Source organism: Leptodactylus fuscus, chromosome 3, assembly GCF_031893055.1.
Source record: "Leptodactylus fuscus isolate aLepFus1 chromosome 3, aLepFus1.hap2, whole genome shotgun sequence".
Classification (NCBI taxonomy): domain Eukaryota; kingdom Metazoa; phylum Chordata; class Amphibia; order Anura; family Leptodactylidae; genus Leptodactylus; species Leptodactylus fuscus.
This window is the reverse complement of record NC_134267.1, coordinates 138,845,693-138,858,910: the sequence shown is the minus strand read 5'-3', so window position 1 is coordinate 138,858,910 and position 13,218 is coordinate 138,845,693. Positions and strand designations below refer to the sequence as shown.

Sequence of the window (13,218 nt, the reverse complement as noted above, 5' to 3'; positions counted from 1 at the left end):
ATTGTGACTCATATCATGTAACTATTGTTACTTGATATGACCAACTGCATTGTCTTAGCTCTGCAGGATATTAATAGAAACCAGCAACACAATGCAAAAAATGAAATGACAAATTCAGAGTAAAAACAAGAGAAAGGGGGCTAACAAACCTAAAGTAAAAATGATTCTGTGATAATGGTGGTAGGCACTAGACAGCTGTGTCAACATGTGCGGCAGTGCAGCAGGGACTAAGATGTTGGACCAGGCCGCAGGACATGTCTGTCTAAGTGGTGGTAGTGGTGGTAGACATTACGCAGCTGTGGCAATATGTGTGGCAGTGCAGAAGGGTATAATATGATGGACCAGGTCACAGGACATGTCTGGCTGAGTGGGGGCAGTGGTGGTAGCGGTTTAGGAGTAGCAGCCAACATCAGCAATGATACAGTAAATGAAACATGATACTAAAGTAGATGTGCCTTGACAGCTGAAAAAGATAGAATATCTTCTGAAATGGAAAGGATTCATTGACCCTGAGAACACTTGGGAGGAAGAAAAGAATGTGGTTGATCCTGCCAATTGTCTCTGTATGGGGAAAAAATGTAACATCAATATCATGTTGGTGGAGTGACAATTGATAACATTCAAGAAAAATTTGGGGCACATGTTCAGTACAGCTAATGACTAGCATATCAGCTGAGAAAGCGAGACTATCTTCCAAAAGTGATCATTGTGTTTGTACGGTTTTCAGCTACTCTGGGTGCGCTTGCTGCATCAATTTTCCATGGTGAAGTTAGGGTGGGAAATGGTCCAGTGTGTAGGAACTGGATGAGGTGGATGGATTCTACGTGGTGTTGAAACCAGGATTCTACTTGGTGATTGCCCTGGGCCGGTGAGGTGATGTCAGTACTAGAAAGCACCAGACCTCACTGCATTTCTAGACTGTGGACTCTGATGCTGAAAACATTCACCCATGTGGGCCAGGACAGCTAATGTCCACATATTCAGGGTGGCCTGCACCTTTCCACACATGGACATTTACAAATAGAGGCCAACAAGGTAATCAAGCAGAGACAACTTTCCTCAAAAAATAATGGCGGTTGGCAGTTGGTTACCCTTTAGGGAGATTGCGTGCTGCCATTAGTTGGTGAAACAGTAGATTCCACTAGTATAGCACTGAATGTACTTGGCCAGGTGGGAGTTAAAGTTGCAGGCAAGCCGAATGACCGTGTGCAGATTGCGTGGAGGAGGAGGAGGTTAATGTGACGTTCTAAGTGTGGATTGGAAGTGGCGAGCCGACACAGATGATCATGGAGAGAAAGAATAGAACGGTATTGCACACTTGCCACTGCTAATTCAACTTTGCTAAATATGACACTATTTCATGTGAGCAAGAGTTCTTACACATGTTCCTGTATGCCATTGGCTAATCTGTTTGCAGATCTTGCACCTTACTATTGACTTGTAACTTGGTAATGCACAGAAAAACTCCCATACAAGAGATGACTTCTTGTAGTTGCTGCAGCCAAAACCAGAAACATACCAGCCAACATGAAATTCCCATTCATAAATGTGTTTTTAGAGAATAGAGCAGGCTAGACTGTATTGAGTGAATACACAAAAAAACTACTCCAAAATAACAGATTTTTTTTTTTTTTTTGCATTAGTAAAGGACACACTACTAGTACCACGGCTAACATGCTACATTACTATTGTGTGTGATGTATATAAAGAATTAAACCTGTGCATGTAGTGCACTTCCACATACAGAGAAGCATTTAAAATATATTTTTCAGATTAACAACAATGCTCCACCTCCATCACACTGTGTATGTATTAGACACCAGTTTATGTCGAGTCCTATGTAATCCTCCATTTCCCCAAACCTTTGGTTACCTGAATGGTATCATTAAACACATGTGCTGGCCATAATAGAGCATCATGAGGATAAACTTGGCTGGCATCTTATACCAGTTACGCTAGGTTCACACCTGCGTTCTTCTTTCCGTTCTGTGCTTTCCGTCTTCTGCATGCCAGAAGACGGAAACCACAGACCGGGTCCGGCCGTGAGCGGCGGTGAGCGTTTTAGGCTCTCCGCCGCGAAACCGGATTTTTTTTTATCCGGACACAGAGTACTGCATGTCCGACTCTGTGTCCGGATTATAAAACCCGGTTTCGCGGCGGAGAGCATAAAACGCTCACCGCCGCTCACGGCCGGACATCTCTCTCACCCATTCAAATGAATGGGTGAGAGAGACTCCTGCAGGTTTCCGTCTCCTGCCTCTGTTTTAGGCAGGAAACGGAAACCTGCATAACGGAGTTCACAACACTGATGTGAACGAGCCCTAAGCCACCGCAGTTGGCAGTTCTAGTACTTTCTATGTTGCCAGTCAAGCTTTAATTTAATTTTTTCCTGGATATACACTTTTAATGAGGATCAATCAATTTGTGATGGAAGTGAACTATAGAAATACCCTGTGGTTTAGAAAGGTCCTTCTATGAATCATATTGCAAAGCAACCCAAGACAATTATACATTTATTTGAATATACAACATACAGCATAAAATATTCCAACTATAAGGTTCTGTACATTCATTTTTATAGATTATTTATATATATTTGGCAAAACAGACTGAGGCAAGGACCTCATGGAGCGTAAACATGGCAATTTTGCCGCAGTGGAAATGCCAGGAGAAACTCCAGGCCCTGCAAGTGGATGGAATTTTGGGTAATCCCATTCACACAATGCAGAAAGCAATCCACAACAGACATTCTCCGACTTCAAAAATCCATGTTTTTGCAAATGCCAGCATGTCAATTACCTATAGAAATACAGTCAGTTTCCTTATAGGTATAACTGAAGCAGAATGTCCACAGAGGAAAACTGTGTGGACTTTCTGTGAAAAGCGCTGGGGAAAAACCCACAGAGGTGTTTCCCGCAGAGCATTTTGGCTGTGGTACGCTATGTGGGGCATTAGCCTAAAGCAAGATATTTTACAAGGATCTTTTTTTTTTTTTTTTTTTGTAAGATCCAAACTGATTCATTACATTGGTTTTGGTTTGCATTAGTTTACGTAGATGAAGTCTGAATTTGTTTTGTCACTGAATTCAGTAAAATAAAATTGTTATATATTTGGAAGATCATATCTAAAAATTTTAAACTTTTTTCAAGTGGGCAACACATTTGGACACAGTTTAGAACAAGTCAATTATGATCTGTTTCACAAAATACTAAAAGAAAACCATAAGGGAGCACCCTAAAGAAAGACAGAAGTAGAAATGATAAAGCATACGGATCATATTGAAGATTTTTCATTAAAAATCAAATTCCTACCTGACTTTTAAATTTCCTTGTTGAGGCTGTCCATCAAAAACTGATAAAATATCAAAATCTTCCTCAAGTGCAAATATTTGAAATGACAGTTGTATCCTATTTCTTTCCCCAGTGATTATTATCCATGTACAGTTAGCATAGTTTGGATATCCATGTGGAAACCCAGGACTTTCTATTGTACCATTTGGACCTTGTACTAATCCTCCACAATTTTGTCCTGCAAAAAACAAAAAACAAAAAAAAAAAACATAAATATGTTAGATTTTCCAAGTTAAAATTCATTAGGTCAAGCAAAAATAAAATTACATCCATGTCAAAGGTGGCCTATCCCTGCACCATGGTTCCTCCCATTGACAGTTTGAGACACTCTCCATAGACTCTGAGCATGCTGCTGAGCATTTCTTTGTGTTAAGTCATGCTTTTAATCATGCCCATGTCCCTTTGACCCTGATGATTGCTACTAAGTCCATTTGTGCCCCAACACAGTAATAGTGCCCTTCAATGTTTAACACAAAAATTTGGCACCTCCCTTAGTTCACACTACATATTAGAATGTCTCCTAGGTGGTTCCACACAGCGGCCTATCACACAATATAATAACGCCCCCTTAGTGACCCATCCTACTGTTTAATAATTTCCTCTTAGTAAACCCCAACATCATATATTAAATACAATTTTTTTTAAAAAAAGGCAGCCTGAATTGTTTTTAAATGTGTTAGTAATATGGTTTGTGCACTATTTGCCCTATAGTTAATATAGCTCTGTCTCCTTATCCTAAATGCACACAGTTGTTAATATGGGAAAATAAAATGGATATTCATAGATTGCAAGCCCTCGCGGGCAGGGCCCTCTACCCCACTGTGCCAGTCAGTCATTGTTAGTATTATATTTGTCTGTATACTTTGTGTACTGTATGTAAACCCCCAAATGTAAAGCACCATGGAATTAATGGTGCTATATAAACAATAATAATAAATAATAATAATATTATTTTCATGCATCCATTCACACACTCTACACCACCCTTAAACGCTAGCCAGATGATATCACATACATTAATAGCAAATTAAGTATCATATGTATAAGAAGTTGAGTAACTTCAATTCATTAAGCCATATAACAAAATAAGAAATGTCCATCATCACCCCACCTTATTTACGGTAACCTGTTTCCTGAGAAAAAACTAAAGGCGGTATGTTTACCAGTCACATTCTGTACAGTACGAATGTCAGATCTTCTAAACAAAAGATAATCCACTTACAGTTATACAATACAGGATAACTTATCTTTTTGCTACCAAAAATGAACTGAAATGGGGCAGTATAATTTTTAAACAGTGTAAAACGTTTACAAATGTGCTGGCTATAATGTATCGTAGTGGCTAAAGCTGAGTAATAAGTTCGTGTTTGTTACACCACTTGTACAATAATTCTGAGACACCATGTGGCATTTTAAACACCTTTTCAACATGCCGCAGACCCTTGTGGCAAAAAGGTGTCTAAAACATATAATAATGGTATTGCTCAGGGTATACCATAGATAAGTTCTTCTGACACAAGTTAAGCCAGAAATCTGGTACATTTAGCTTAGTAAATCTCCCCTAATACTTCATCGGACTAGGGTATTTTAGCCTCAGAACTTGCAGCAACTGATTTGTATAGTGAAAGCTTTTCCAACAATTCACAGAATGACTCTATTACCTTAGATTATTTTTGCTACTGCCAAATATTTGCCTACCATTTCGGCTTAGCTCAATAAATAAGAAAGTTCTAAACTGTTATGAAGTCATCTGGTGGTTAGTAAACTATTTTAAGCTATTTACAAGTAAAAGAGTTTCAAGTCTTTAAAAAAACACACAAAAAAAAAGCTTTTAAGTTAGAACAGCATCAAAGGTGAAATACTGTATCTATGCTTTTGATCCAATATAGACTTCAAAATAGACAAGTTCCCATAGAAACAATTTTCCATGTCAAATTAGAATACAGCACATTAAACAATGATAAAGGGTTTATTTAAATTCCAGAACTGCATAAAAGAATATTTATGAGAATCCCAATTTTGATTGCAAACAATGAAAAATACAGGAGCCCAACAATGCTACTATTTTTATTATTTATTACTCTGATTCATAATGCAGGATACAATATTAGGATACAAACAAGCTTGCTTGTGACAGCTGTTCATCTTTATTCTCAGCCATGAAGTATGAGTAGTGTTAAAAATTAGAGATGAGCGAACAGTAAAATGTTCGAGGTTCGATATTCGTTTCAAGTAGCCCCTCAATATTTGACTACTCAAATCGAATATCGAAACCTATTATAGTCTATGGGGGAAAAATGCTCGTTTCAGGGGTAGGCAACATTCGATCAAATTATACTTACCAAGTCCACGAGTGAGGGTCGGGCTGGATCCTCCGAGAAGTCTTCTCCGTGCAGCATCCACGCGGTGTCTTCCGGCTCTGAATTCACTCTGCCAGGCAAAGGGCCTGGGCAGAGCCGACTGCACATACCTGCACTACAAGCGGACATGCGCAGTCGGCTCTGCCCAGGCCCGATGCCTGGCAGAGTGAATTCAGAGCCGGAAGATGCCGCGGGGAAGCTGCACGGAGAAGACTTCTAAAGGTAGGAGAAGAACCAGCGTTGATTGGCCGATTGTATAGCATTCGGCCAATCAATGCCGGTTCTGCATCGAACTTTTACATTCGAATAGCGAGTAGTACTCGATCGAGTACGAGTATTTCGAATACTGTAGTATTCGAACGAATACCTACTCGATCGAATACTACTCGCTCATCACTATTAAAAATACATTTTATTTTGGATTGCAATCAAAAGGGAACCGACCTGTGTAGAAGGATACAATCTCCTCTGCTCACTGTGGAATATGTACAATGAAACACTTTAGGAAACACTTGTCTATATGTAACCAGTAGATGACCTTGTTTCTTGCAATAATACTATTGAGGTTTTATCTCTTTTTACTAATTCTAGAATTAAGCTACGTTTGTATGGAGCCATCAGACCCAAAACATTAAATGTATGTAGTCAGATCTTCCATGGTTTTAATAACATGAAAAATAATGCATTAATGTTGCTTAATGAACAACTACTTACAAAATATCAGACTTGTGGATGAAGATAGGGAGGGGGGAACATGTTTCAAAATTAGATATTGTATGCCCTTTATAGGGTGCAACAGATTGACTCTTATAAAAGAATTGAAGCGTGCAGGAGGAAATCAGGAATAACTTTGGCCAGCGACATTACTGACCAGACCAAACTCCATAGAACTGCTAATATCAGTCAGAATAAGTATAAACTAGCTAAAGACAACGACACAAAAAAATGGTAAGCAAGGCCAAGGATGCATTAAAGTCCTCAAAATCATGGTATAGTACACAGAAATCAGATTGGTACAATAATGTGCAGTTTTAGATGTTCAGTCAGGTATCGGATGAGACCACTTTTGAACCATTTTCCTGAAGCGAGGTTACTTAATTTTCCCAGCTATAGACAATATGCTTGAGTCAGACAAAAGTCATGGTGGTATGTCCATATGTGGAATCTCCAGTACCTCTGAAACCACACCCTCAGATTTCATTATGGTAATCTGGTGGGATCCTTCATTGATAGCTAAGCAAGAAGAAAATAGCCAATGAAAAGGTATCATTTAAGAGTGCAGATGATCCAGCAACAGGTGAAAAACTCTTTGCTTTGCCAGCATGGTGGCAGTAATATCTTGAAAAATGTTATTAGGATTTCCTTCACACAGTAGGCATCATGATCTCGGGCAACTTTCAGCATAGCAGCAGTATCCGCATATGAGAGGAGGCCACAAATTATACCTGTTGGGACTTCAATAGGATGAGGCATTGAAATGATCTCTCTGGGTGAGTAAGGGATATTTGACCTTTTAGCAGAAAAATGGTAGAGGACAACTTTTAAACTCTCCACTCAAAATCCAGTTAATAACTGTGAATTCTTTGGCAACTGGGGCTTTGTATGGGGTGCATTTGATAAAGCTTGTAGACAATGGGGCCACACTAGCTTCACCAGCAGTATCAGATGACTCAACTGCGCTGTCTGCCTCAAAATCTTCCTATGCAAGCTTATCTTGCTGTTGTAGTGCCATCTTGTTTTTCTAAGGTAGCCTTTTTATAATGGAATTTGTCAAGGTCTGCTTGTATTTTACCAAGTTTAGAGACACAGTGTAGCTCTTTGAGCCACCCCCCAAAAATAAATTTCAATATGTGTTGGAACATACTAATGCAAGGCTTTTTCTAGTATACTTCATTACGGGACCATAATCACTGCCATACAACTCCACTACATCCATCACCAATCTTAGTGACCTCCTGAAGTAAGGCAGAATGGATCTCCTAGACTCCTGTATCTAATTAGAAGCTTCCGTCAGTAAGTGTCTACTGCCTACTGAAGTGTACAAAGGAGACAGCTAGTCTATTCCAAGTGAATTCAACCATTCAGTAGTTGTGTCTGACATTTAACATTAGTGAAGAAAGTCTAATAAACTAATATGTATTGTAAAGAGCCTTCTATTAATAAGTACTCACACATATTAAAATTCATCTATCCAAGATATACTTTCACTACACAATGCAAATATCAGTGCTTTATTACCAACAGGTTCTTTCAGAGAGTTGCAATTATGGAAAAAAAAAAACTATTTTTATAAATTCTGAGATATTTTAATGCTATATTACATATATTTAGAACTTTTGATATGCATCTATGTTATTTTCTTTCTCTGTAAAGACAAAGTTTTGCAAATTTCAAAGTGATTTGGCTCTATATATATATGGTCATACTTAAAAAAATCAATACTACAACTGAGTTCATTGCCTCTGTCAGTAACTTGTAGAATTGATCAACCCTTAACACCATACTTCCATAGATTGATGGATTAAGTATTGTTGAATTATTGTTCCGGTTCTTTTTTTTTACATCTTTCATCCTCAGTTATTTTATTTTTAACTATTTACCTCTATGATAAAAATGACAGACAGTTTTATAATAAAAAAAATAGGTCAAAATGGTGTAAACTAAAATTATAGTTTCTCATAGCAAAATGAAAATGAGCCTACCGTTTCCCCAAAGTATAGTCAACTGTTATCAACGTATTATAGAGAACAATACAGTGATAGACAACATACCTTTGTTATGTATGTCACTTTGTAAATAACTTGGAATTCTTATGCAAATGAGACAGTCGATGCATGGCACTCGGCCAGAGACAGATAAGAAAGAATAAATGCTTTGTTTTGAATATGAGGGAATTCAAGTTGATAACTTTTTATTATTCTTAAGTTATCCAGAATTATAGAAATTGTATGCATTAATGCATAAAAAAGTACACAATTCAGATACAGTACTTGCTGCTCAGACGTCCTACCATGTCCTGCCAGCACCACCCCTGCAGAAGGAGTTGATGCTCCCCATCTCACATCCTACTTAAACAACAAGTGCAGTGCTCCCCGAGCTAAAGTCTGTCCCAATTGCTTCATTTGCATAAGATTTCAAACTGTTTTTCTCCAAATGCACAAAAGTGACAAAGGTATAATATGTATTATTGTAATGTGTTTCGTAACATGGTGGTAGCAGTTGAATATGCTGGGGGGCGGTGATAGACTCCCTTTAAAAGGGTATTCTCGCAACAATCATATTTCACATAAAAGTAAGTTATCTATTGAAAGCAATTAGATAAGGTGTATATGTCACTAGTAGGGTTGAGCGATCGTGTTCGGAAAAGATCGGATTCTGATCGGCGATCGAGAAAATTTCACGATTGCGATCAGAATTCTGAACACAATCTTTTTAGGTGGGCTCGAGATCGGTGCTTATTTCCCACAATGCTTTGCTACTGGCCAAGCATTGTGGGAAAAGATAACAATGTTAGCCTTCACACTGAGTATACGCTCCACTCATTCTGAGTGGAGTGTATACTCAGTGTAAAGGCTGCGCTGTGGTTCCATAGGAATGAATGGAAGCAGCCGGCACACAGCCTTAACCCCCTGTGCTCCGGCTGTGTCCATTCATTCTAATGGGAGACTAGCTAACATCTCTAGTAGCTACTTGCCTGCAGAGATGGCTGGTCAGGTGCCCGGTGTTCTCGTTCTTCTTCACCTCGCTGCCCCGCCTCCCAGGTTAGTGTTAAAGAGCTAGGGAGAAGGCGGGGCTAGTGGCTTAGGAGAGTGTGGGTGGGTACAGGGCAGGGAGACATGACTTTTCCCCTCCCCGTACCCGCCCACACTCTCCTAACCCACCCACACTCTCCTACCCTTGGAGGCGGGGACAGCAAGGCGAAGAAGAACGAGAACACCGGGCACCAGACCAGCCATCTCTGCAGTTAAGTGGACACCAGGAGGGACGAAGTAGCCAGAGGATTAAAAAAAATCCTCTGGCTACTTAGTGATTTAAAAAAATCACTACACAGCGTGGATTCTAACAATTAAAACGTTCAATTGTTAGACTCCATGCTGTATAGTGAATAGGATTGTTTTTCAAATCCGATCTTCGATTAGTAAAAAAAAAATCCCATTGACTTGCATTGGGATCGGAATTGGGATCGAGATCGGGTTCGAATGAAAAATGATCTGAAATCGGATTTCAAAATCGATCCTGAAAAGTCAAGATCGGCTCAACCCTAGTCACTAGAAAAAGCCCATTGAAATTCCTCTATCTCTACCATTGTTTGAGCAGTGTTATCAAAGGATATGACCTGTAGTCCATCTTCATTCAGGATTAATGGACCCAGTTTGTTCCTTTCACTTTTCTATAGCTTCTTATTAGATCAGGACTACATAACCATGCATATGCCATCATAACAGGCGGAGCTTGATTTCAGGTACAGTGCAGGTACTTTTCCTTGCATGGTTGTCCAAGTTGTAAAAACATTGTTGTATATTGGGAAAACCGCTTTTGGTGTGGACCCCCCTATCACCATTTGTGAAAGATTACAAATATACACCTTCGAAAATTCATTCTGTTTTAAAGTTGACCAGTTCAGACCACAAGTTAGTTAGCTACCATCTTTGTTATTTTTTTTTATTATTATTTCCTATTAATTATATGATGTATTTGTAATATGTTTAATAATGGTTTTCTCATTTGTATGGCGTATAACATCTTGGGATCTACCATCATGTCCAATATCCATAAATTATATGTTTATAGTAAACATTCTTTGCATTAAATACATAATTGATTATATTTTATATTAAAATCACCAGAATATTTCACTGGCAGCAAAAGGTTATCCAGGGAATTGAAGCTAAGTAGTTGATTTAAGCTCTGTAGAGCATGACACTCGGTTGGACACAGATAAGAGAGAATATATGCTTTGTTGTGAATATAAGAGGGAATTCAAGTTGATAACTTTTTTATTATGCTTAAGTTATCAAGAATTATCCAAATTGTATCACCATTCATGCATAAAAAATAAAAGGACAGCACACAATTCAGGTGACGCAGGATTTTAATAAAGCTAGTGTTGCCAATGTACAGTAAATAGTGATATTTAAGGCAATAATTTATGTTTCATAATTCATGATCTAATAAAATGACATTTCTAATGAATTACTGCACTAATTTACTGTACATCTGCTTAATTATATATTCCCATTTTTATGCATGACCGATGTTTGTGGGGATTGTAGGGGAGTGCACATACTTTATATGGACAAAAATATTGGGATACATGTCTTAACCCCATCCTGTCGATGGCATTTTTTGATTTTCGTTTTTCGTTTTTGACTCTCCTCCTTCTAAACCCCATACCTTTTTTTTATTTCTCCGCTCCCAGAGCCATATGAGGTCTTAATCTTTGCAAGACAAATTTTTCTTCATAATGCCACCATTAATTATTCTGTATAATGTACTGGGAAGCTGGGAAAAAAATCAGAATAAGGTGGATTTGAAGAAAAATGCATTTCTGCGATATTCTTACAGGCTTCGGTTTTACGGCATTCACTGTGCACCCAAAATGACATGTCCCTTGTATTCTGTGTTTCGTTACGATTCCAGGGATACCAAATTTATATGGTTTTATTTACATTTTAACCCCTTAAAACAATCCAAAACTGTGTTTAAATTTATTTTTATTTTTTTTCGAAAAGTTGCCATAGTCTGACAGCTGTAACTTTTTTATACGTCCATGTATGGGGATGAATAGGGCGTCTTTTTTTGCATTTTTTAATTTCTTTCTTTGCATTTATTAGACCCCTTAGGGGTCTTGAACCCCAGGGGGTCTGATCACTAATGCAATGCATTACAATGCTAATGCATTGCAATGCATTGCAAAGTATCAGAACTTCTATTGCAGGCTATGTAGCATAGCCTGCTATAGAGGCAATGTCATGACAAGCAAGGCTCCCTGCTGTTATAGTAACATGACGCCGGCTCGGAAGCTTACTCTGGGTGTCGGCGATCACCAGGAAATGGCGGTGCCCATGTGCCGGTGGGAAAATGGCGCCTCAGTCAGCTTTGACCAAGGTGCCGGAAGAGCTAATGCCTCCGATCTGTCCTTGGACCAACTGCAGACATTAGCACCGGCGTAAAGCAGTAGACACCCGGCGGCTATGGCGGCCGCCCGTCTCCCTGGCGGCCGCCATAGTTACACACCCAGCATACGCCGTACTAATACGGCAGATGTCGGGAAAGGGTTAATCATTGAATTCACGTGTTTTATTCAGTCACAGTAGTATTATCTCAAGCCCCTAGCTATGTGGTGTGCCTTACATTTGAGAAACAAAGGGTAATTCTAAAGAACATGCTGAATTTGAAAGATTTACTATAATAGGTTGTTCAACCATTTCAACAAGACAATTTGACAAGCTTCACTTTAACACCTGAAATTGTCTTTCTCTTTCCAAGTAAGGATCTAAAGCCATCCAGGCAGAGGCCAAGACAATGATACCAACATTTTGGCTCCAATCACTCCCACTACACAGCTTTGGATCAATGAAGTTAATGAAATTGCACGTCTTAAAGAACTCATCAGCTAGAAAAACAGAATACATTCTCACTTCCCTCTACCTACTACCCTGCCCCCCCTCCACCCTTCCCCCTTCCAACTAATTCTACACCCCTCTTCTTTCCTATTATTTTATTCCACTGATTATCATTCTCTTTATGTGGATATATTTTCTCCTACTACCTTGTATATCAACTACTACACACCCCTTCTTGGTATGGATTTAGTCAACATCACTCATATCTCCATTGACTACTTTTGTTCAACGTATTCATTTCTATTAGGGTGACTTGTTCCTACCATTGTATTCTTGCTATACTTGCATTGGTATATGTTTACTATGCTGTATATCTACTGTATTATTACTGTATTCTAATTGTGCCCTATAAAAAAAACAACAACTTTGAATTAAAAACGGTTTAATCAGTGTGGATCTGAATGATGAAATCATTGTTTTAGTGAACAGTGGGGGAAGGAGTCTTGGCACATAAAACTTTGATACTTGTACACTATGTTAATGCCAGTCTTGCTTGTGCTCATTATATTCCAATGAGAAGAGATTTGACAGAAGTTTCTGCCACAATTTTCTGTGCTGCTGTTAATTCTAGACGAGATTTACAACTCTGCAGTGACGGACTTAGCAAAGCGTTGGCGACTTTTATGCACTATGTGTCTCAGCATTCAGTGACATCTCTGTTATTCTAAGTGGTTTACCATTTTGTGACTGAGTTGATGTGGTTCCTAAACACTACCAGAGTTGATCATGGAATATCTAGAAGGGAAGAAATTTAACAAGACTGGAACTCAGTTTTGTGACGTTATTTACTTTGTTCTAAATGATGTACTACATATCTTCTTGCAAGCCTAAAAGGGTGTAGACACCAGAGGGGTTCCAGTCTTTTTTGTTTACTGTTCATTG

At 38.7% G+C, this 13,218-nt stretch overlaps 1 protein-coding gene across 1 annotated transcript in view; it reads right to left on the bottom strand.

Annotated features, from left to right (window-relative positions):
* CSMD1 (CUB and Sushi multiple domains 1) overlaps positions 1 to 13,218 on the bottom strand; it is a 1,381,920-nt gene that overhangs the window by 1,070,709 nt on the left and 297,993 nt on the right. The window contains exon 2 of the mRNA XM_075268411.1: positions 3,312 to 3,528. Coding sequence (XP_075124512.1) covers positions 3,312 to 3,528 — 217 coding nt within the window. The remainder of the gene's footprint in view (positions 1 to 3,311; positions 3,529 to 13,218) is intronic.